At 33.6% G+C, this 27,235-nt stretch overlaps 1 protein-coding gene across 3 annotated transcripts in view; it reads right to left on the reverse strand.

Moving 5' to 3' along the window:
* RTN1 (reticulon 1) overlaps positions 1 to 27,235 on the reverse strand; it is a 261,922-nt gene that overhangs the window by 25,930 nt on the left and 208,757 nt on the right. Inside the window, exon 1 of one of the 3 annotated variants that reach the window (XM_074290257.1) lies at positions 10,645 to 10,942. The exons of the other annotated variants lie outside the window; for them this stretch is intronic. Coding sequence (XP_074146358.1) covers positions 10,645 to 10,705 — 61 coding nt within the window. The 5' untranslated portion in view covers positions 10,706 to 10,942. Of the gene's footprint in view, positions 1 to 10,644; positions 10,943 to 27,235 lie in introns of those variants that run through there. 3 annotated transcript variants of the gene reach the window in all.

Consider the following 27,235-nt stretch of genomic DNA (forward strand, 5'->3'; position numbering starts at 1 on the left):
CTAGGAAGTCTAAGGAGTTAAAGGAGAAGCACTGAAATTATACTAAAGAGCCCAGATTGAAAAGGGAAACAAATTAAGTAAGGGAATTAGAGATTAGAAAAAAGGAAATAAATTAGAGGGACTAAGATATATGGATGGAGCTCCCCTTATGAGGAAGCATTATTGGATCTGTTTGATAGTGCTGTCTAGCTAATTGGCCACTAGAAAGACATGTGCTCTGACTTTTTAATAAAAAAATCATATTTTAATACCCCTGTAGCAGTCTTTCTTTACCATCCCAGTGGCAGTGGACTGTATCAAAGCCAACTGACCAAGCAGAATTAGGATCTGTCCACTCTGCAGACTTTATAGAGAAATAGAACAGCTTTTGTTCTCTCTCTTTTTTCCTCTCCTGAATGTGTGCATTTATAGCTCTCCCTTGGACATTCTAAGAATATTTCTTCTCACTTCTACCTGGAAGTTCTAGCAGAGGCCAACACACAACAACATGCACTTATACTGGTGTGGATAAGTAAGTCTAAAACTATCCTTAGAGCCACTTCTGTTTTGTGCCTGTCTAATACCACAGAGGTAGTATTGAGGTGGAAGCCAGAATAAACTTGGATTCCTTGCCTCCAAGCCTATTACTCATTCCTAAGTTGGATCTACTTTGTACATTGAATACCTTTCTAGAAGGGACCTTATTAATTTCTTTTGGGGAGACCATAACTATAAGCCAGACCTAAGCTTGATTTAAGATTTAATTATCTTGGTGGCCTGAGTTTTCTTATTTATGCAATGAAAATAGCACCTATCAAAGTATAATTGTAAGAATCAAGGAAAATTATATAATTGAAGTGCTTTGTAAAACTTTAAAACTATATATATGTAAGCTATTAATTATATTATAGCTCCTTGAGGACAGGGAATGTGGCATTGTTTTATTTTTTTTAACCCTATTTTCTTGCAAAATGATTAACACATAAAAAGAGCATAATAAATTATTGTTGAGGGGAAAAAAGAGATATTATCTTCAGAGTGCAATGAGCCAGAAAATTCATGAAGAGCCTGACTCCATACTTTGGGCCAAATTCCTATAGAACTGAATCCAGTGCTGAAATTGGGGATTTTTCATGGTAAAGGATGCTTCAGCTCCCCAAGGCCAATAGATCTACATTTGTAAAATGAGTAATTTTGATGCCTTGGGCCAATGATGTGGTCAATGAAGAACTGTTTTTTAGAGAAATGTGAACTGGTAAAGCTGAATCAACAAATTATCATACTTGAAGAGTTCAGAAAACAGTTTTATATTTTATATCATGAACATAAAAAATTCACTTATAAACAAAAAAAAATGTTATAAGGTTTAAATTTCTAAAATCATTTTTATCCATGTCCCTAGAAACTAATTATCATTAACAGAGATGAATGAGTAGAAACTGATTCTTTAGTAAAAATTTCAGAAAAAAAACTATAAAAATCAAATATACTGATTTTTTTAAAAGATAATTTATTCTTTTTCATTTGGTTTGGATTTTGCCTTAATTTACTTAATCTGCTCTCAACAAATGCTACTCTATGATAAATAGCTTTGGTGTACTAATACTATGTGCATTTAATAATAAGCCTAAATCATGGTTATAATTTTTGTTATTGTTTTTCAAGTTGAACCTATGATTTCATTACTATAGGGAACTCTGGAGATGAACTCTCTGTATCAGTGCAGATAGGCAATTCCTTGGTCATTTATGGTCTTATTGAGTTATCTCAAGAACTGAGAATTTAAGTGATTTGCTCAGGGATATGTTCCTTTTATGAACCAGAAGTGTTTCTGACTTCAAGGCTAGTTGTCTAACTATGGAGGCAATTGCCTTTCTAATGATTACAATATTAAGAAAAATCTATTTAAATATGTATGACATGGAAATATAATGGTATTTTAATTTATTTTTATTCATAAGGTAAAGTATAGTATATTTTATTGAGAGGGACAGGATTTGGTCCATAGTTGATTTTTTTTGATGCAAAACTCCATTATCACTATAGATTGGCAAATGTTCCACAATTTGTAGTCTTAAGAGAGCTGCCTATGGCACTGTGCTATTGTTGTTTGGCCATTTTCCAGTCACATCTGACTCTTTATGATCCCATTTGGGAGTTTTCTTGGCAAATATACTAAGTTATTTGCCATTTTTCTACAACTCATTTTACAGATGAGGAAACTAGGCAAACAGAGTTAAGTGACTTGCCCAGGGTCATCCAGCTAGTAAGTGTCTTCCTCATTCCGCTCCCAATGCTCTGTCCACTATGCCATCTAGCTTTGTGCTAGGAGACAATTAAACTATAACTGCCACTATTCATTCTATGAGGTCTGACTTGCAGCTGCCACATAGGGATATATTTGTTTTTGTTTGTTTGTTTGTTTGTTTGTTTGTTTTGTAAACCCTAAATGCCATATTTCATTTTAGAAATAGATCTGTATCTCCTGAAATTAAAGGCTCTATTGTCATATAATTCTACCTTGCCCCAAAAGTTCGTCAAAACTACTCTCCCTGTTGATAGTCAAGTTACTGAGAGATATTTTTTAAATAACTCAAGATATTGAAGATCCTACTATTTTTTATTTATCCTGCTTACCCTGATATTTTCGTGCCCTCTATCTGTAGTATCACCTTCAAAAATGCTTACTTATGCTCATTCCTCAGCTCACCATATTCAGAGTATCACAGGGGACACAAGAGACATAAGGAGGTCTAATTGTAGGTGAACAGATCCTACCCAGAATTCTAAGTATCCATGAAATTGAATTTTACTTTGGAGGAAGATGCCAAAAAAGATACTTCATTGGGATGTAACCTGTCTAGCCAAGGAGAAGGAAACTGACATTGATGCAGAGTAGTATACCATATCCAGCCTTCCCAACCCAAGGATATTCTGCTCATGGCTGAATGGAATTGAAGATAAAAGAGCTGAAGGACTTTGGTCAGAGACTGGGGGAGCTGATAGGGGGAGGAAGAAGACCTTTTGAATGAGGCGAGTGTCAGGGCATTTGAAATGCTAAGCTTATTATTTTTCTTTTTAACAATTACTTAGCCCAAAGTCAGTTGTCCTCCTTTAATTATCTAACAATTTAGTTCCTAGACCTCTAATATCCAGTGAGAGAAGGGATAAAGAGAGGCAAGCGAAATGCAGATTTTCAGCTGACGGACAAAAAGCAGCCAGCATCTATACTTTTGTTGCCCAAACTGTTAAGCATTCAATGTCTGTATTAGTTCAATTTTTGATATTGAATTAGTGGCTATCAATGCAAAATGATGTGGCTATTTTTGACAAAGGATGAGATTGGCTTTTCCCTTAAAAGACTGGAAAAATGAAATATTTTTGCTCCTCAACATTAGGTAGGGTAGGGGGAAACCAGCCAGAAAGATGCGGAGGAACAGGGAGGGAGGGAAAGAGAGAGAGACAGATAGACAGACAGACAAATAGATGCAGAGACACAGAGCCAGACAGAGAGCCAAACAGAGACAGAAAGAGACTGAAAGAGAGAGACAGAGACAGAGAAAGAGACAGACAGAAACAGAGAGAATATGAATTCTGATTATACCCTATAGGTAGGGAGATACATAAGAAAATATAAACTAAGATGACTAGCTTTGGTACTGCTGTGGCTGGCCAATTAACCTTAACTTCGGAGGGTGGTGGTGTTAAAGGGAATTTTCAGAATCAAAAATAGACTTCCCTCAAACATCCCTAGCAAAGACAGCAATTGTTACTAAATGTAGTTAGATAAAATGAAATAATATTTGTAAAATGCTTTGCAGACCTTAAAGCACCATATAAAAACTAGCTATTAGTTCATTATCAAATTGTTAAGTACTTTCTATTTGTTAGGCATGTACTTAGTGCTGAGGATACAAAGAAAACTTGGGCAGAAGGCTGAGAAAGTTCCCCTTTTCAGTTATCCTCCAAAATAACAAACCATATTTTTTTTCAAAGTAGGAGTGAGATAATTGACAATTGGTACTATAACAGGCACTGAGACATTAAATGATGAGGGTCACATAATATGTATCATGGGCAAGATTTGATCTCACATCTTCTAAATTTGAGGCTAGGTCACTATTTCTACAAAATTCAATGACATAAAAAAACATACTGAAATACACATATTTCATATATAATACACATAGATATGCTGACTACACATACATAGATATATAATATACACATATATAAACATACATATATACATGTTATACACACTTGTATCTAGTACATACATATAAATACTATATACATATATATGCATAGATACCAACATATAATTTAGAGAGATATATACATATATGTATACAGTGTAGATATAAGATAGGCACATAGATATACAATAGGCTCATGCATACACACATGCAAATGCATATGCATAGAACGACAAAAATATACATAAAATAATGAGTCAATATATGATTATAATACATATACACATGTATATATATGCACTGCACACATATATGTACACATATGTACACACAATTTCCTCATTTATAAAATAACAGCATGGTGCTGCAGAATGAGCATTCAAGTTGCAGTCATGGAATCTAAATCAATTCCAGCTATAATATTTAATGTTTCTATAATAGGTACTCTTCTAGTGCTCTTCTCCCAGTTCTCTCCAAATTCTGTAGAATTCTTACTTATTCTTGGTGACCATGTGAAAGCTTAGGGAAAGGGGTATTGTAGTCAGCTACTGGCCAAGTAAGGATTTTTTCAGTGGGTTGAGTGATAATTGGCTGCTAAACCAGAATTCTAGGGATGCACTAAAGGGATAATCTGCCCCTCAGCTCACCCTATTGCTTTTTCCTTTGAAGTGTAAGCAGGAGACTCTGAACTACTTAGAGATCAAACGAGAGTATGCTTCCTCTACCCTACAAGCAGAGCATGTATATACTTCATAGGAAAACCTGTGCTTAGGATAGAGCCACCTCCCTTTGTGTTTTTTTTCCCTTGGTAAAAGACAACAGGGAAACTTCAAAGGTAGCTATCACAGTGGCAGCATTTCCCACCAACAAAGTGATGACAGTAGCAGCTCTTGGAGTGGCAATGATTGATGGCAGAAGGTGGTGTCTGTATTGGGCAGTTTCACTATTACAAGAGAGAGCACTTATGCAACAGCAAGAATGGGCTGGTGCCAAGGGAAGAGTCAGCATTGGAGAGAAAGAAACCACCAGAAAGAAGCTCACAGCTGGCATTTGAGCAGCTTGTTCAGTAGATATGAATGTGAAATGGCTAATTAGCAACCTACTAAAAACTTCTTCATGTCCCAATGAGGCTTGAATATAGCTTTCCAATAATTATGATAGTAGTGATGCTACTTATTTCCTTTTACTCAATGTTATACACAGTATTATTCTTCTGTGATTAGTGGTTCTCCCCTCCCTTTTTTTTGCACTGAAATAAAGAATCTGTTCCAAACTTGAATCATATTTATTCATAACATTTTTTGGTGGTGGTGGTGGTGTCTTGTTCTTTTTAACTTCAATCCCCGTTTTGGGGGAGAAAAAACTATCTTAGAACTAAAAGTAGAATAATCAAGGTAGGAGTGATGAGTCAATAAATGTGAGAAATGGTGAACCACTTTCACTATCAAAAAGTTAGGATTTCTCCAACAATGAACCTGATACACAATTACACATGTGGATACAGAATAACAGGGTAGGTTGAATGTCAGAAATCCCTGGGGAGTTGTCTCCACCCACCATCCTGGATTTTTGTGAGCTTAGTCTAATTACTTAATTGTTCTGGACCTCAGTTTCCCTTTTTTCCCTTAGAAGATTGGACTAGATGACTCCTATGGAAATATTTCTGGGTCTTTACCTACTATAGAAGGGTATTGTTGAGAAAAGTGCTATAGAAATGTGGGCCTTATGCAATATACCAATGTTAAAAATACAAATTGTGCTAAAGATGAAGCTGCTTAGGATATGCCATATTGTAGATCTGAAAGTTGAAACCTTAGAATTGTTCTACCATCACTGGGGTTAATTCCATTCTGGGTCTTCTTGGTGTTACTGAGAAGGGCTTTATCAGTAAGGAAGGGGACAGTTTGATTACTTTTTTTTTAAATTTACCCTGATTATGACAGGACTGATTAAGAAATGGGAGAATAAGATCTATCTAGAGCAAATAAAGCCATTGTCTTCTCATACCAACTTGCTGACATGACAGCCCCATTTAGTCTTTTTCTTCCCTTGAGGCAATTGGGTTAAGTGACTTGCCCAGGGTTACACAGGTAGGAAGTGTTAAGTGTCTGAGATCTCATTTGAACTCAGGTTCTCCTGACTTCAGGGCTGGTGCTCTATCCACTGCACCACCTAGCTGCCCCCAGCCCATGTAGTCTTATAGGAGAATTACAGGAAACTTGAGAATAAAGAAAAGTGAATAAAGTTGACTCAAGAACAGAAAAGTAGAGGAACATGAGAGAAAAAGGCAACTAATAGAAGATGAAAAGAGAAACAACAGATACCATGAAAGTGAGCAAAAGTATTAATATTTGTAAATGTTTATTTGAAAATGGCTTAGCCCCCACATTCAGACAATAATTTAAGATAATTAAGAAAAATATCACCTCAATTTGTTTATTCTGCCTATTAAGTTAAAATTAAGAGTTCTGATGGTGTAAGTGAACTCAAATAATTATCTGAACAAAATTTTTTTTCCTATAAAACACTTCAAATATTTGAAAATGATAATCTAATTCTCTACCTGTCTTTTATTATCAAACTAAATATCCTTAAATCCCTCATCATTATGTATATTCTTTTAAATATATATTTATATAATAATTTATAACATATTAGCATATGTTATATACAAATTATATATAATTTAATATATATGAAATTTTGTGTGTTGGGGTGAAATAGAGTGCTGGTTCTTAAGTCATAAAGAATAATTTTCCTGAGTTCAAATCTAACCTTAGAAACTTATTAGCCATTTGACTTCCATTGGTCCTATTAAATGTATTTTTATAATTAAATATTACTTTATTAAATTCTTACCATCATTCCTACCTTTTAAAGATTTTTTTTGCCAATTCTGCTATCCAGTAGATAACAGTTCAAGTGTATATCAAAGAAATGGATTTGAAGTCCAGGTTACTTGATGCTAGATGATTCACTTAACCTTTCAGTTCCCCAAGGAACTCTTGAAGACTCTAAGTTATCAAGCAATTGCTAATCTGCATTCTAGGAGAAGAGTTTCCTCTCTGGGAGTTTCCTTTTTCATTGAAATTGCAGATGAGTATTAACTTACACTTTTAGTGCCTTTCTTCTAAAAATGATACCATATTGTAATATCTGGATATTTACATACATGCACACATAAGTACTTTTTACTTATGTAGTTATACGTAAGTATATTTATTATATACTCAAAATTATATGTGTTTCCCTTAAAACAATTCTATAAAATAAATAATGCAAGGATTGTTATCCCATTTTATAGATAAGGAAACAGGATTCATACAACAGAATATACATATATGTGTATGTATATATAGATAGCTAGATAGATATAGATATATAATTTTGATTCCATCATGATGCTTGTGAAATATTTGATTCATTCCAAATTCTCCACTAAATTTTAAGAGTTAAAAAAGAAAGTTATAAGATGAAATTAAAATTCTTTGTTTTTCTTTAAAAGTTAACCATTATTTTTCTTAGTTTATAAAAGCATCATTAATAATGTGTCAGTAGTCATTTCAATTGTATGCACAAATGTTATTAAATTTCATTTAAAACTACTGGAATACTATCTGGAATACTATTATATGACTTTTGGACATACTAGAATATGAATTTATTTTTAAACTTACTTTTCTGGCCATTTAAGAGAAGAATGACTTTAGGTGGTGATAAAAGGAAAGATGAATAAAAGGGGGAAAGTATGGAAGAATATGTATTAGAAAATAGTTTTGGTTCCTGTGGTGAGGAAAATAATTTTCAGTCACAAATATTATATATCATGGAGTTTTTGATAGTTTTTTCATTTTTAAAATATTGATTTTGTCAAAACTGAATGTTATATCATTATAATGATCAAACTTGGTCCTGAATTAAGTTGAGAAAAATAGCCAGGCCTTGTGGCACATGGAGACTGAAGCTGGCAGATTGATTGCTTGAGCTCAGAAGTTGAAGGTAAAGTGAGCTCTGCCAAATGCATGTGCACATTAAGTTCTCCATTTATATGCTGACCCCCTGGGAACAGGGGATCTCCAGACAGCCTAAGGAAGAGTAAACTAACACAAGATGGAAATGGAGCAGGTGGTAATCATTAATGGGATTGGGTTTATGACTGATCTTTGCATTTCAGCATGGAAGAGTTAAAAAAAAGATAGGGGAAGTGTCGAAGAAAGAGACAGGGAGAAAAAGGAGAAAGAAAAGGGAAGAGACAGAGACAGACTTAAAGAGAAAGACTGAAAGAGAGAAACAGAGAGAGACTTGAGAAAATGATTCTTCTTTGAAGAGGTGGAACACTACTGGTACAAATACTATGAGCTATGGTTTAGTGTATTGGTTTTGCTGAATTGATTTTTCCTCTCACTTTTTTATTTGTTACAAGAGGTTGCTGGCTGAATAAGAGAGGAGAAAACTATATATCTGGAAATACAGGTGATATAGAAACAAATGATATCAGTAATATTTTTGAATGACACTGGATTTGTTTTAATTTATTATAAAGTAATGATAATATTTTAGATGATTAGAGCAGTTTTCCACAAAAGGGTTTTTAAATCACATGGCTCAATTAAAATGATAACTTGTAAAGGCATACATATTCAACTATAATTTATAAATAGAGTAAGTAAATAGGGTCTTCTCAATCTTTGTTTTTCTCATCACAAATGATCTAATGGATTGGAATATTTTAGTTTTAATTTTTAATAAGCAACTCAATTGGGAAATTAGGGAGCCAATTGCATTTGAGCATTATATTATGCAAGTTTACAAATTCATATATATCTATATAAATGTCTTTATTGGTTGGTATCTACTCTTAGTAAGAAGCAGATGTCTAAATGCTACTGAAAACTGAGCCTATACATCCAAAGAAAACATGAGATTAAGTTTACCTCTATGCACTAATGGGAATGTTTTATTTGATTTTTCTTAATGAATAGGTAACAAGACCAATTTTTAAAACTACAAAATAGGGTGCTACATGAAAACTCCCAAGATCCACAATGAGTGTATGCTGCTGGAGAGAAGTGGCATCCCATTCTAAAAATCCTTGCTCATAGCAGCCACTAATGAGTCTCTGATCTCTAGAGAGTTATATTATCCAAATCTGTTTACTGTTTATTTTGTAGTTACTTGACTTCCTGATCCATCCCGTTGAATTTACAAAAAGATTCTGGTGTTTCATGCTAATCACTACAAAAAGGGAAAAAAAAAAACAACAACAACAAAAACAACACAAAAGAAAAGTAACCGTCTTTTTAATTCTGAAGGTTTATGTTCACCATTTCTTCTTCTTTTTTTTTTTTTTTAAGATAAAAGGATACAAAAAAACCCAGGATTGTTTTACAGACAAAAAGACTTCCTATTCTATCCACGATGCAACATTATAATGGGAGGATACCCAGCTATTTAGAATCAGATACTGTTAGAGTGTAATGTGTGCTACAAACCATGCAGTCTAAGCCAAATATGCTTTCTTCACAACTGCTTTTTTCAAATCCTAAAAGAGCTTATAGCACGAGATGCATTTTTGCAATTAATCCCTGTCTCCTAGCAATTTCTTCTCTGAGGAACGTTAGAGGGAGAGTTTTATAACAACAAAGGATGGATGAGTGTTAGCTGTGAAGTGTGAGGCTGAATAAAAATGGCTGAAAAGAAATCTAAGGAAAGCTAGAGAGTAGCCACACCCAGTTCTAATATAGACTGTTCTGAAAAAAAAAAAAAATCCATTATGCCAGAGGGTATAACTAGCACTGTGCATTGATTTTTCTTTAATTGTTCAACAGATGCTTCTCACATTATTGTATTTTATTAACAAATAGAAGCTATATGCTTGCCACACTGGCGGACTGGGGAAAAAAAGCATGTGTTCAATTGAACAATAATATATAGCTACGCCACAGTCTTTTTCAGAATAGTGAGAGCTATTCCCAAGTCCCAGTATCTTTTGTTTGACCACAAGCATATACCTTGGAATGGGTGTGTCCCTGTCTAAAAGGATGCACTAGAGAGCTCTGAAATAGGGCTTCTAGGAGACATCATTCTCTCAATAGAAATAAATGTGGTATACTATACTGTCAGGGAAAAGCACATCAGCCAGTTCTCAACTGTAAACCACAGAAATGGGCAAAACTTAAACAAATGGTAGGTAAAAGAGCAATGCTTCTATAAAGAGCTTCCAGGGCAAGCAAAAGATGAGGTATCACATAACACACCCCAAAATGAAAACCAGACTATATCCAAGCACAATTTTGTGATGAAAGTAAACAGATTTACCATTCCAGTCAAGAGCTCCTCGTTATAAAAGCATGCAAAGATCCCACAGGTGAAACAATACAAAATGGTTGAGTTCCTTCTATGAGATTCTCACATGCAGGCTTTACCCTCTCATTGTAGACATGCATTACTAGAATAAATTTAATACCCTGACATTTCCAGTTGCTCCACAGACAGTCCATCTTGGTAGAATCGGCACTGGCCTGCATCTTGGAGTGGCGAACGAAGTCTCTCTGTTGCTTTCTGTCAGGATACTTACTGTGCTACCACTTAGGCATTCCAAAGCATGAATAGGTTAGTGGGTATCACTGCTTCCTTGCACTGGCTACAGACTGATGCTGTAAGCAGAATAGGGAAAGGGGGAGGGCATATTGTAAGTGCTGCAGTCTTCACTGCAGCAAATCAGCATTGGGATGTGATTGCCCTGGGGAGCTGTTGTTGCCTATGAAAAAAGATGCAGTTGCCTTGCAAATTAAATGCGTTTCTTGGGAAGCTCAGGTTTGTTCCGCCCTGAAAATGGTTAACTGATTTTGATTGGGAAAGTCACAAAAATCAAACTCGCAGGAGCGAGAAGGAAAATCAAAGACACGGGGATGGGAGAGTGGGGGAGGGAGTCTGCTAAGTGTTTCCTATGATATAGCTTTAAATATTGATATTCTAGAAATTTCTTAAGAATATGAAAAAAATCCAGTCATTTCTGTGGCTTAAGTTACAATACATTACAATTTGACTTAATAATTTGTTGGATCTTATTTCATAAAGCTTACTGAGTACCTAAAATAAAACTATTCACAAACTGTCTCCCCCAAAAAGTAAAAAGCCTAAAAATCTGAATTATAAGCCTCTCTAATGAAATTAATATTTTTTTAGTTCCTGGCCCACTGCAGAACAATACTAAATATACTTGGGATAGAGAGATTTGAAAAAAAATAATTTTTTTTCAGATTTGTGTTGTTTTTGTAGTTCAGTTGTTTAGTGGTTTGCCATTTCCTTCTCCAGTTCATTTTACAGATGAAGAAACTGAGACAAATAGGGCTCAGGATCATACAGCTATTAAATATCTGAGGACAGATTTGAATTTAGGAAGAAAAGTATTCCTACTCCTAGGCTTGACACTCTATTGACTGTGACAACTGACTGCCTTTTTCAGATTTTAGAACCAAGCAAAATATCTTTTCACACAACAAAACTAAACAAATACAAAGTAAACAAATTAGATGAATATACATGTGAACCATGGTGCAGGGGAAGAACTAGTTTTTCAACAAGCCTTAGCTGCAGATTCATTAAATAATCTTTGTCAGAGACTTTCATTTTTTTCTTTGTATTCCTACTCCCTTGTACATTGTAAGTACTTACTAAATGTTTTTTTTTAATTGAATTGATGAAAAATTTGATAATTGATTACGGAGGCAAATTGTACTCAATCTTTACTGGGTCACCAGTGTAGTTCTGGGTGGGGTTTGGGGGAGACCACTTGGGAGATAGATAGGCTCTAGGAGCCTTTCAGAAGTTCTTTTCAAGATTATATCTTATAGCCCAGTTGGCTTCAAGAATCACAGATGAAATTATTAATGTCCATCCCAGAGTGAACCAGAATCCCTGAAAAGTCTTGACTGATAGCTAGACTTGATATTTAAGCCAAAACCAAGCTTGGGCTATTGACCATCCGTCCTGGGTGCTCCAAAATATAGTGGGTTCTTAGACTTGTCACAGTCTGGCCCTACATTCTCAGTATTGATTCTAAAACAAATCAACCTTCAGGGATGGGTAATGTGTTAAATCTATATTTCTAGTTTTATTAAAAACTTTTTTATCTTCAAAACATATGCAAGGATAATTTTTCAACATTGAAAACTTTGTGTTCCAATCCCCCCCTTCCCTTTACCCCCTCTCCTAGATGGAAAGTAATCCAATATATGTTAAACGTGGTAAAATATGTGTTAAATCAAATATATGCATATATGTTTATACAATTATCTTGCTGTACAAGAAAACTCGGATCAAAAAGGAAAAAGATGAGAAAGAAAATGCAAACAAATAATAAAAAGGGTGAAAATCCTATGTTGTGATCCACACTTAGTTCCCACAGTCCTCTCTCTTTATGACAAGATGATTGGAACTGGCTTGAATCATCTCATTGTTGAAAAGAGCCACATCCATCACAATTGATCATCGTATATCTTCTTGTTGCTGTGTACATGAACTGGTTCTGCTCATTTCACTCAGCATCAGTTCATGTAGGTATCTCCAGGCCTCTCTGAAATCATCCTGCTGATCATTTCTTATAGAACAATAATATTTCATCACATTTATATACCATAACTTATTCAGCCATTTTCCAACTGATAGGCCTCCACTCCATTTCCAGTTTCTTGCCACTACAAAAAGGGCTGGCACAAACATTTTTGCATATGCAGATCCCTTTCCCTCCTTTAAGATCTCTTTGGGATAAAAGCCCACTAGAACCACTGCTGGTTAATCTACATTTCTAAAGAAAGATATGATAAATCAGATTTAATAAGACAAACTACTAAGGTTTGTTTATCATTGAGAAGTAAACAGAATTCTGGAAAGTGAAGAAAAATGTCATTTCAACATTTGGATGAGTCAAAAAGCCTGAGATTATATTTTTGCAATTTTCATTAGAAATAAATGGGCCAAATAATAATTCAATTAAGAAGCAAAAAAACCAAACCTGTTATTTTCTCCTATATCTTGAATCTAGTATAAAATAATGGCTCAAACTTTCAGCATTGTCTTGATCTCAATAAGCTTTTTTCTACACACACACACACACACACAAAATCTTCATTGCTCTCCCTTTCAACTTCTAGGATCTCTGTCTATTCTGGATTATTTTCGATTTGTCTACTCTCTTCCTGTCTACTTCATCTTCCTTTGGCCTCCTTCATTTGATTTTGGTATTCTATACCAAGAATGGTGACTTAGATCACGTAATTTAAGGAGGTCTACTAAAAAAGTTCCCCTTTCCCAAAAAAACCCCTGTAATAATGCATGATATTTCAACAATAGAGACCAAAAATTGTGTATTAGCAAAAGTATACAGGTAAAATACAATTGTCCCAGAAGAATATCCTTAATCTATCATCTATTAATCTCAGTGTGAAATATCGTTTATCACATTTTCTAACACACTCTGACAGAATGGAACCTGTAATAGTACATTTTTCTTGTGGAGAATGTAGTAGGTATAAAAGGAAGGATGGCAGGTTAGATAAATTTGTTACATGAAGCACTGACTTACCTATAAAAAAAAGACTTGAATAGGTATCCTGGCAATAGGTATCCTGGGTAATCAAGCCTCCTCAGAGGATAGGAAGCCATAGAGAAAGGGATGTGAAGGATGCAAAAAGCTACTCTGCCTCTTAATTTTACTTAGGTGTTTTCTCTGGTTCTCAATAGAGGAACACTAAAGAAAAAAAATTCTGCTGAGATCGGGCTTGTCCTGACAATATTTCTCTCACTGATTTTTTTTTAATAATTTCCTTTACCATATCCCATTAGATAATTTTTTTGGTCTTTTCAGTTATCTTCAAAGAACTTTCCCATTCCTGGCACATATATTATGCTATTAATGGATTCTAGGAAAAACTATAAACTGAGGAGATTTCAAGATTATATATTAATGATGTTTACAAGGAACATATACTTTTAAAAAATGACCTTTGTTTATTTTTTTTCCTTTTTAGAACATAAACTTATCCTAAAGACGAACTGATTCAAAATGACTTAGTCTCATATTTTAAAGGGCCATGGGCCTGAGGATGCTTAATCAATATAATCTGATGATGATTTGATATCTCAACAGAATTTTTCCCTTATCTGCATCAGAAACAATAAATGTATTATTATAAAATATTGTCTAAATTATGCTGCTCATGAACAAGATCATTATATAAAAAAACAACACTATATGATGATCAATTCTGATGGACGTGGCTCTCTTCAACAATGAGATGAACCAAATAAGTTCCAATAGAGCAGTGATGAACTGAACCAGCTACACCCAGCAAAAGAACTCTGGGAGATGAGTGAACCACTATATAGAATTCCCAATCCCTCTATTTTTGTCCACCTGCATTTTTGATTTCCTTCACAGGTTAATTGTACACTATTTCAAAGTCCGATTCTTCTTGTGCAGCAAAACAACTGTATGGACATGTATACATATATTGTATTTAACATATACTTTAACATATTTAATATGTATTGGTCTACTTGCCATCTAGGGGAGGGCGTGTTAGGAAAGAGGGGAAAAATTGGAACAAAAGGTTTTCCAATTGTCATTGCTGAAAAATTACCCATGCATATATCTTATAAATAAAAAAGCTATAATAAAAATAAATAAGTTCTGCTGCTCATGAAAAATAGTTGAGAGCTTCTTAAACATGAATTTCAAAAAATATGGAACTCTAGTAACATTTGCAGATTCACTTAAAAAATGGAAAGGATGTAACTGATCATCATTTAATTGTCTTGCTATAAAGGAGCCAGTATATTATATTGGAATACATGATCAACTTGAAGTTATAGAATCTGTGTTTAAATCTTAAGTCTGCTACTTATTTTGGATTAGTTACTTCATTCCCTGGGTTTCATTTGATTCATTTATAAAGGGGAAGGTTGAAACCAAAGGTCTCTTAGAATATGATATCCTCATATATATTGTCAAAAAAATTTATAATTATAAAATTAAAAAAATAAAATAAAAAGAATATGATGTCCTATAGTCAATGGGAAGCATTAAATGAAAGTGAATGTGATGAGATACCAATGATTGTTGTTTTTTCAGTTAGTTGTGTCTAACTTTCCATGATCCTATTTGGGATTTTCTTAGCAAAGATACTGGAAGGATTTGACATTTCCTTCTTCAACTCATTTTACAGGTGGGTAAACTGAGGCAAACAGGGCAAAGTGTCTTACCTAGGTCACACAGCTAGTATCTGGGATTAGATTTAAACTCAGAGTTTTCTGACTTCAGGACCAGAACTCTATCCATTGTGCCGCCTCGTTGCCCTTTATCAATGATTATTGTAATGTATTGTTTCCACAACTACTTTTAGTGAAGTTCTGACAGAACATGGAGTATAACATCCTAGACACTTAGTTTAATATTAGTACTAGTAATATGTACTTAGCAGCAAAAAATGCCACTAGTCAATTTTAGCCCTGAATATTAGATATCAACAGCATTATTATTATTGATTATTAGCCAATACTAATGCTAATCTTATGCTACAGCAGGTACTGCCAAACAACCACAAATTCCTTAAAGAAAATATAATGACATTTTCTGCCACACTACTTGGCTTTAAATCAACTTATTTTTTTTATTTAATTCCTATGATTTACTATCCCCCAAACCCAACTTATTGTTTTCTTCATATATGCACATGTGTATATGTATATTTATGTGTGTGGTGTCACAGAGAATTTCTAGATCCATAATTATCGAGTTAGTGAAATTGGCATCAGAAGTTGACCCACTTTGGGCTAGGATAACACTAAAGAAAGGGCTCTACCTTGCTACTGGAGGAGCCCAGGATGCTGAGAGTACAGTCTTTTAGATAAAACAAGTTTTCAAGGTCCACCTGTAGTCAGTAAAAGTCTAATAACAATCTCCAAATATATATTAAGTAATCTACTATTTTGGTGGAAACAGTTCTCTCTGTGGCCCATGCTTAGTTAAACTGATATTCTATTTTCTGTGGTGAAAGTGCTTCTGTAGAGTCCACTCTAAAGCATTAGATTTGTTACCTATGATTAGTTACTACACTTGATACTCAGGTTACATTCATTTCTTTAATTTTCAGAATGAAAGCATTACTCAATAGATAACTAATGTTTGTTTTTTGTTGTTTGATTAGTTGTTTTGTTTGTTTCCTCCAAGCATAAGAATTAAAGTTTCAGTATTGTAATGCTGGAACAAAATAAAAATTAAGGACCAATATACTTGGAACAACTTTGTACATTACGCATTTATTGATTTGGTCAATCAACAAACATCTATTATGTTCCTACTACGTTCCACACTAGGTGGTACAGTGGATAGAATGCTGGGCTTGAGTCAAGAATACTCATCCTCCTGATTTCAAATATGGCCTCAAATAATTACTTTCTGTTTGCCTTAATTTCCTCGTCTGAAAAATGAGCTGGAAAAGGAAGTAGAAAACCATTCCAGTATCTTCTCCAAGAAAACCCCAAATAGGGTTATGAAGAGTTGGACAAGAATGAATACCTGAAAGACAAAATATTCCAAGCACTGTGTTAAGTTCCAGTTATAGAAAGACAAAAGGGAATTAGACTCTGCTTTCAAGGAGCTTATGTGTAAAGCATAAATAGATACTAATAATTAAATATAGATACTTATTTTAATATCTAATGTATCAATAAATAGATACTAAAGTAAGAATATATTAACTTGTACAAAATCAATAAAAGGCTTCATTCTTCTCCATGTTTTTTTCCACCACACCCCAGAAACCTCTTCATCCCAGAAGCTCACTCTAGTCCCAGGATTATATGTAGGAAAATATATATACATATAAATAAACACAAAAGATACACAAATAAATTTTTAAAAAATCATTAAGGAGGACAGCAGCTGGGAGGGGGAGTGGTGAGCTTAGCTGGGAGTTAGGATGGGTCTGTAAAGTTCCCTTAGGAAGAGAGAAAGAAGCTAGGAACTCCAACTGTCTGCAATATAGCTTAGTGAATAGAATGGTCACTGATCCTAATAGGAACTCAACAAGCTCACCTAATCAGAACTGACAAGTCTGTACCTGAAGGTAATATAGCCACAGAATTTTTGTTGATCTATACTTGCATTTCATGACAGCATGTAATAGCCTGAAAATAGCTGGTAAACTTTGCTGAGGAATCATATCAACTCCTGTAACCATCTATGAACAGTTTTCTTTTTTATACTCAGTGACATTAAACAAAAGGAATGAAGGAGACGGAATAAAGTGAGATAATTCATATAAAGGGTCTTGAAAACCTCAAAGCACTAGAGACACTTGAATTGCCACAGGCTCTGGTAGATTAAATTATTAGCTCCTTAAAGGCATTTTTCTTTCTTTGTGTTCCCATACCTTAGCATGATACTTGGCACATGGTAGGTACTTAATTCATGCTTTTTGACAGACTAATTACTATCACTTCTAACTTTAAATGCCAAGGATGCTTCTTAGTTAAAATCAAGCTAAGAGATTTTTTTAAATGAGAGTACCACTAAAAGAATGGCGTATAGAAGAAAAGGAACAGGTTTTAGTGGAGAGAGAAGTTTAATTTGGATTAAAGATGATGGTTAAAGATGTAATTATAGTTATGTATAAATCGTGGGTATAGGACTGGAGCTCACTAAAAGAATTTTGAATTGGGCCATTATTAGAAATAAGTGACCTGAGATTCCCATCAAGTTCCACTGCTAATTTTTTAAATGAGGAAATTAATTCCTAGAAAGATTAGCTGATTCCACCCAGAGTCACAGTTAGCTACTACTTTCAATTTAACCTACAAACATTTAATAGACAACTAATATAAGCCATAAACAATATTAAAAGCGAGAAATAACAAAGACAAAACTGAAAGAGCCCCTCCCCTCAAGAAGCTTACATTCTACTCAGGGAAAATAGCTTAAAGAAGCACAAATGAAATAAAATATAAATACAAAGTAACTTATCAGAGTAGGACTTGAATTACTATTTCCACAAAAAGATGTTTAGAACTTTCTGATGAAACAGGGATCATAATAAGAAAGGAGATGGATAATTAATGAAAAGCCTGAAGCAAGAAACACTATATTGACAAAAGAACTCTAGATCTTGATGGATACTCAATAAATCTCATTAGACCAATGATGAGAATGTAACAGGGAGATAAATGCTTAAGAGCAAGCTCTTTTGTATATTCTTACTTTCTTCTACTTGATGTAGACCTTTTATTATAGTGGTAAGTGAAAGGCAGACCTCCCATATCAGAAATACTACTACCTCTACTTCCTTTTAAATTAATTAAGAAATATGCAATCAACTTATTTTGTAAAGATACATTTTTATTAAAATATAAATACATATGATTCTTATATAACTATATTTTGGGGGAATATTATAAATATATAGCTTTATGTATGTGTGTGAAGGCATGTGTCTATATAGATGTGTATGTGTGTGTATCACTACTGTAAAAATTAATACAATTGATTGCTAGTTATGTAATAGCAAGTTATGTCTTTATCCTAGCTCCTAAATAGATCATACAGCATTTACAAACTTTTAAAATCTCTGCCTTAGCAAAAGAGACACATTCTAAATTAATAAATAATCAGTTTTTAATATAAAGTTGCCCCAAATCATTTCCTCCATTGAAAGTATTTTAATGAAGAAGAATCAGAAACTAGATTGAAAGGAATGATCTCATTGAATACTTAAAACCTAGAATATTAATTTATTCATTAAACAAGCACTAGTGCTTACTATGTGCTAAGTAAAGATGAAAAGAACAGATCCTCTTATTGAGGAATAAACATGCATATTATCTCTAACTTAAAAGGAAAAAAATGTTAAAAACAACAAGAGCAACAACAACAACAAAACTAATTCAGTGACATTGGAGTTTTATGAGGCAGTAATGCAAAAGCAAGTAAACATGTAAATGAGAATGAATAATCAAAGCCTCTCTGTTTAGATTTTGGATGTTCCAGGAGGACAAAAAATATTTCTCTCCCAACTTCTACAGATGCTCTTCACTAGAGGGCCACAAGACACACTGAAGATAAAGGAAAAGAGAATTTACTTTGTTCATAGAATGTTGTTTTCCAGCAATAGATAGGACAATGGCTTGGCTGGGTAGAACTGAGTGAGTGGTGGTAGTGATGGTGGAAAGCTGCAATTTAGACTTTTGCAGAAACATTCGTGAGAAGGCAACACTACAGGAAGACACATTAGCTTAGGAGGAACTGTTAACTAACATTTTCAAAGAGAACTGAATTAAATTATTGAAGCAATATACAAATAAAGGAATGGTTCCAAGTGTCTGACCAATTTATTTCACCTAACTGCCAGGAGAGAAGGAGAAAGCACTGTATTTATGAAAAATTTCCAATTTTTTACTTTCTTTGTAATAAAAAACACACTTGCAGCTTGTCCAAAAGGGGGAGGGGAAGAATTCCTTTTTCTTTTCCTCTTTCTATTGCCACCTGCAGTTGGAAGACTGGAAATAAGCATGATAATGACGGTCAGAAGTGCAACAAAGCAGAAAGCAAGGACAATATCTTTTTGTAGAGAGCCAAATGCTAATTAACCCCTAAAGTGTATGCTGGTTTATTCTTCATGTGAAAGAAAATTAGAAATGTTAAGAAAAACTAGAGATGTTGATGTTCTAAATATGGGGAATCCTACCTCTCAGTTAAGATATCATTCCATGACTTTGAATGTCAGAGCGGAATTTGTGGTTATGAAATTGTACCAAATTTAGATTCAGTGGCTATAAGTTTGTCCTATCAGTGTAGTCTTGCTTTCTCTCTTGGCACAGAAGTATTATGGGCACATATAACAATTTGGCATATGGTAGGATGAAATGGGAGCATGCATTCTTAAATGACAGAGACTCTACAGCCAGTGAAACTGATAAGCTACAAAGAAAAGAGAGTTAGGGAAAGTCCCTATATATATATATATATATATATATATATATATATATATATAGGAATATTTATAGAGGCATATTTTATGGTACCAAAAGTAAACAAGAAATGAAGTAGATGTTCATCAACTGGGGAGTGGCTGAACATATAATGGAATATTTCTGTATTGGAAAAAGTGGTGGAGATGATGGATGAATACAGAAAAGCATAGAAAGACTCATTTGAACTGATCCAGGCAGAAATAAGCTGGCTCAAAGATACAACTACAAAAATGTAAATGTAATACATATGTGTATGTGTAAATATATGTATGTATGTATGTATATATATATATATATATATATATATATATATATATATAAAACAACAAAACAATTAAAAGTGAGTGTTGAAGAATTATAAAGTATAAGCATAGTCCCAAAGAAGATAAAAAGATACATTCTCTTGTAGATGTGGAAGATCCACAAATGTGGAACATTGCGTGTATTTTCACATTTGTTTCATGTATTTTGCTGACTTTGTTCTCTTCTTTAAAAATATTCTTTGGTATATATGACAATTCTCTGGGAGAGGAAGGTGGAACAATACTGAGAGAAACTAAGATGATATAAAATTAGTAAAAAAAAAATTAAGAGTATAAGATCCTGAGTGCAATTACTAAAAGACATCATTAGAGGACTCAAAAATTTTAGGGATCTGAGGATGTGATGCATTAAAAGAGTGCTTTAAAAAGTATATGACTCCACTATTTTCTCATTAATTATATAAGTTCAGGTGGAGAGCGATGAGTCTTGCCATTTGAGGACCATATCTGCATAGAGGGGAAACTGGTTAAGCATCTCCCAAAACATGTTTTCTCTCTGTCATTATACAAGAACCACAAAACTAGAGGAATACTGGGCATTTTAAAAAGAGAGAGCAGGGGCAGCTAGATGGTGCAGTGTATAGAACATTGGCCCTGGAGTCAGGAGGACCTGGATTGAAATCCATACTCAGGTATTTAAAACTTCCTTCTGGGCAAGTCGCTTAATCCCAGTTGAATCACACACACACACACACACACACACAAGAAGAAAAGGAGAGAGTAAAACCATTCCAATATAGTGAGGACTTTATAGATTTTTCTAGAGCAATAAACTTAGCTGCAGTCAAAGAACATGTTGAATTTTTTAAAGCCCTTATGAAGTGGTATAATAAGACACTGTTAAAACTGCAAGACAAGATAAACTTCCAGGTCATATGACTGACAAGATATTGACACTTTATCCAGATACATCTAACATTAAATTTTTCCTTCCTTCCCAACAAAAGAAGAATTATGTGCCAGATGTAGCTGAAATAACAGGATAAAACACAGAAAATACTGACAAGGTACAATCTAATACCAAACAATTTTAATAATATTTAAAGTAATATTTATTTAATAATATTTAAAGTGCTCAATACCCATCTCCTAGAAGGAGCACAGAAACTAACACAAACCTATCCACTGACTGACCCATGACCACATTCTAATTCCCTCTGGCTATTTAAAGACTTGATCCATATACTTCACTTTCTGTTAGCTCTATAATCTTCAATAAATGGTATTAACAAATACTGGTTCTAGCTAGACATTTGAAGTGTGTGGAGAGGAGGACAACCTACTGCTTTCTAACTGGGAAGAAGTCTAGATTAGTGACTCCAGGCTTCTTTTTATCTAGAACATTCTCCTTATCCTCAGAAATCTTTCAAAAACACCTGACACTCAGTCCATACAGAAAAACAAAGGATTGGAGCCAAGGAAGAAAGTAAGTTAGGGAGGCAGTATGAAGGTCTGTAGTATTTCTGAAAGAAAGAGAATTGAAGTATAGATAGGCCAAGTCCTGCAGCTCTAAAGGCTACTATAGACAGGAACTAAAGTGAGGGAATCTAAATCCCCTCAATGTGGGAGGAAGTCAAGGTAGTTTTGTGGGTCAGTTTTAGCATTGTAATAAGAAAGGTGTAATAAGTGGCAAGAAAGTGAATGACAAGGAAATAAAAGGCTGAGATTCCAGAGATTTAAAAAGGAAGAAATTTTAATAAAAACTCAAAGCACAAACAAATAAATCAAAAGAGAGGATTCTAAAGCTAAAAGGAAGACTTAGTACTAAACTCTCAAAGACACTACAAAACACATTTAATGAAGACTATAAGAAAAATTCAAATCCTATGGAATTTCAGGAGGGTATTAAATAAAAAAAAATTCCAGGTTGATTCAAGGAAAGAAATAAAGAAATAGGAGAACAAACCAGAAATGAACACATATCTGTCTGTCTGTCTGTCTGTCTATCTATCTATCTTTATCCATATCAGAAAATGTAGCTTTTAGGTCAGAAATTTTTAAAAATTCAATTAGACTATGAAAAATAAATTCCTACTGAAGAGTTTCTCCAAAGAAAAAATTTGGAATATAAAAATACTGATGTGGATGAAAATATGTAAAAAAAGAGAAGCAAAGACAACAACATAAAAAAAAAACATTAATTGGCTAAGATGACAGGAAAAAATAATGACAAATGTTGGAGGGAATGTGGGAAAACTGGGACACTGATACATTGTTGGTGGAATTGTAAATAGATCCAACCATTCCAGAGAGCAATTTGGAACTCTGCTCAAAAAGTTATCAAACTCTGATGCAGCAGTGTTTCTACTGACTGGGCTTATATCCCAAAGAGCTCTTAAAGGAGGGAGAGGGACCCACATGAACAAAAATGTTTGTGGCATCTCTTTTTGTAGTGGCAAGAAACTGGAACTAAATGAATGCCCATCAACTGGAGAATGGCTGAATAAATTATGGTATATGAATGTTATGGTATATTATTGTTGTGTAAGAAAGATGATTTCAGAGAGGCCTGGAGAAACTTACATGAACTGATACTAAGTGAAATGATCAGAATGAGGAGATCATTATACACAGAACAACAAGATTATATAATGACGAATTCTGATGGATGTGGCTCTCTGCAACAATTAGATTATTCAAACCAGTTCCAATTGTTCAGTGATGAAGAGAGCCATCTACAGCCAGAGAGAAGACTGTGGGAACTGAGTGTGGTTCACAACATAGCATTTTAACTTTTTGTTGTTGTTTGCTTGCATTTTATTTTGCCCCTCCTTTTTTTTTTTTTTTTTTTTTTTACTGGTTTGATTTGGTTTTTCTTGTGCAGCATGATAACTGTATAAATATGTATGCATATATTGGATTTAACATATATTTCTACCATGTTTAACTTATATTGCACTACTTGCCATCCAGGGAAGGGTAGGGGAAAAGGGAGGGAAATTGAAATACAAGGTTTTGCAAGGGCTAATGGTAAAGAATTGTTCATGCATATGTTTTGAAAAATAAAAAGCTTTAATAAAAAAAATCATCAAAAATTTATTAAGCAGCAACTAACAGACAATACCTGTATAAGTAAAAGCCACTGGTTTTATAAACAGGGTGTAAAAATATCTAAACAGGGTGAAAAAATATCTAAAAAGCAAAAACATAAATAGAATCAAAATGAAAGGCTGGAACAAAATTTACCATGAATCAGATGAAACCAAAAGAAAGTAGAATTGCCATTATGCTATCAGAAAATAGGAAAAAAATAAAAATTTAAAATATCAATAAATGAAATTATATTATGCATAAAAATAATTAACCCAATATAAATTTTAAGTATATATATATATATATATATAATAAGTATCCAAAAATACAAAGGGAAAATTAGTTGAAAAAGATATTGAGAATAAAATAGTGGAGAGGCTTACTGTTCCTTTCTTAGACTAGAGAAATCTAATGGAAAGATAGATAAATAAATATAGAGGTCCAAATAAATTATTGATATATTAGAGATAAAAACTTATGACATAAGACATAAGTATCTCATAGCACTTTAATAAAAATAGATCATGCATTAAAATATAGAAAATTGCAAATAATTAAAATAAATGAGAAATACTAAATTTAATATTTATCTTACATAATAAAATAAAATAGTGGTTATCAAAGGCAGAAGAAGCAAAAGACAGACTCACATGAAGACTTAAAAATGAAATAAAAAACTATGTAAAGGTCAGGACAAGATACTAATAGCGCATCCCATTCTTGGGATATACTTACTATAATCATCAAAGGAAAAATTATGTCCCTAAAATACATATAAACAAAATAGAAAAAAATAGAAATAACCAACTGAATGATGATTTAATTAAAAAGCAGAACACAAATAAATGAAGTCAAAATTACAAAAGATGTGATTTTGAAAATTTAATGAGAAATGATAGAACCAGGATGGTGGAGTGAGGGGAAGAATCTCGTTCTTTTCCCAAGCCTTTTGAAAAAGATCTAGATACTGCATTGCAACTCAATTCTGATTGGGAAAGCTAAGAAAAAATCACAGTGAATCTTTTTTTCTAGTACACAGTGACTTGAAGAAAGAGACAAAGAGGTCTGTATCCACTGGGGTTTCTGGCCTCAGCATAATGCAATGGCAGTGGAAGTTGGGGAGCATTCTGTTGTCCAGGGACTGCAAGAAGCAAGAAAAAGAGATAAGTTATTATTTTAACAAATTCTAGGTACAGAAATGGGGACCATATAGCAACTGCTATCTGACACTTGCCATCCAATGCTAGGTAAGAGATCCCAGTGAAGAGTAGTCCTGAACATTAGCCATAAGAACAAGCTCCAAGAAACAAATGGTAAGTATATGGCTCTGATCCCTGAAGGAAAGTTCAGTGTCTTAGCCAAAGAGCCATCAGTTCTGATACTCTGGACCTGCAGAGCATTCCAGCAGCTCAACTGTGGATGAATCAATTAACTGTCTGCCAGAACTCTCAAAGTTGAGCCAGAAACTTTCAGAGCTCAAATCAGGTGTGCAATGAACAGCCTTCCTCCTGGATTACATACACTTTGAAAGCATTAAAAGCTTGAAAAACCCCAACCAGATATATAAAAACAATTGAAGGACACAAGAAGATAAAACTCAGATGAGGCATCACTCTCCATCCTTTTCCCATATTTTTACTCTAATCCAAAAGGGTGCAGATTCCTGAATTAACATAAAGTTTAAAGTCAAAAAGTAGACTGGAAAAATAAGCAAACAAACAAAAAAAGAATCTGATTATAAAAAGTTATTATGACAATAGAGAAGCTCAAGACACTAAAATAGAAGAAAAGAATAACTTTAAAACATCTATAAGAGCAAAGCCTCATAGTAAAATGCAGCTGAGACATGTCCTAAAAAATTTCCTAAAAGAGGAGCTCAAAATTATTTTAAAAACCAATAAAGAATAGAGGAAAAATGGGGAAAGAGGCAAAAGATTGGGAAGAAAATTATGAAAGTAGAATTAACAGCTTGGAAAAAAGGCCCTTCTTTTAAGGAGTGAAAACATTTATTTCTGATGAAAAGACCAGACTTGAACTAAAAAATTGATCTCAAATACAGAATTCAAGAGAAGTATTAAAAAAGCAAAAAGGAAAGAACTCTTGAGAACTATAACTCTGTTATGGGTATACTTAGAGAGTGCAAGTATAATTTGATTTTATTTTGATAATATAAAAAAGAAATTAGAAGTGGAAAGGGGATTGTACTGAAAAAAGAAGAAAATGGAGGTAAAATAAGGGAAATTATATCTCATGAAGAGGCAAAAAAGAAGGGAGAGAGATGAACATTATGTGAATCTTACTCTCATCAGATTTGGCTCAAAGAAAGAATATAAGACATATTTGGTTTCACAGAGAAACTTGTCTCACCCTTTAGGGAAGTGGGAGGGGAAAGGGGAAAGGAAAGGGAGAGGCTAATAGAAGGGAAAACAGAAGTAGTAGGGGAAAAGTATAAGAAAGAGAGGGGGCTATAAAGAAGGAGGGCTGTTTTAGGGAAGAGGTTGGTGGTCAGAAGCAAAATACTTGGGAGGAGGAAAAAGGAAAGAGAAAAGCATAATTTAGGATAAATAAGATGACTGGAAATACAGAATTAGTCATTTTAATTGTGAATGTGAATGGGATGAATTTTCCCATAAAATGGAAGTTTATAGCAGACTGGATTAAAAGCCAGAATCCTACAATATGTTGTTTACAAGATATACATTTAAAGGAGAGCGGATACATTTAGAGTAAAGGTAAAAGCTGGAGCAGAATCTATTATGCTTCCAGTAAAGTAAAAAAAGGAGGGGTAATGATACTGATTTTAGATCAAACAAAAGCAAAAAAAAATACACCTAATTAAAAGAGATTAGGAAGGAAACTATATCTTGCTAAAGGATACCATCGATGATGAAGTAATATCAAATCTAAATATATATGCACCAAGTGGTAGCATCCAAGTTTCTAGAGGAGAATTAAGATAACTGCAAGAAAAAATAGACAGCAAAACTATATTAGTAAGGGATCTCAAACTTGCTCTCTCAGAACTAGATGAATTAAACTACAAAATAAATAAGAAAGAAGTTAAGGAGGTAAACAGAATTTTAGAAAAGTTAGTTATAATAAATCTTTGGAAAAAATTAAATGGAGACAGAAAGGAGTAAACTTTTTTTCTCAGTGGCTCATGGAACCTATACAAAAATTGGCCATAAAAACTTCAATATCAAATGCAGAAAGGCCAAAATAGTAAATTCATCTTTTTCAGATTATGATGCAATAAGAATCATATGTAATAAAGAGCCAGGGAAAATACACCAAAAATTAATTGGAAAATAAATAATCTAATCCTAAAGAATGAGTTGGTGAAGCAATAAATCATAGACACAATCAATAATTTCATCCAAGAGAATAATGAGCCAACATACCCAAAATCTATGGGATGCAGTCAAAGCCAAAACTTAGAGGAAGTTTTATATCCCTGGATGCTTACTTGCATAAAATAGAGGAGGTCAATGAATTGGACATGCAACTAAAAAAGCTACATAAAGAGCAAATAAAAAATCCCCAAGTAAATACCAAATTTGAAATTCCAAAAATAAAAGGGGAGATTAATAAAATTCCAAGTTAAAAAAAAAGCCTATTGAACTAATAAACAAAATTAAGAGTTGTTTTATGAAAAAACTACATAGATAAACC

This window comes from Sminthopsis crassicaudata, chromosome 2, assembly GCF_048593235.1.
Source record: "Sminthopsis crassicaudata isolate SCR6 chromosome 2, ASM4859323v1, whole genome shotgun sequence".
Lineage (NCBI taxonomy): Eukaryota > Metazoa > Chordata > Mammalia > Dasyuromorphia > Dasyuridae > Sminthopsis > Sminthopsis crassicaudata.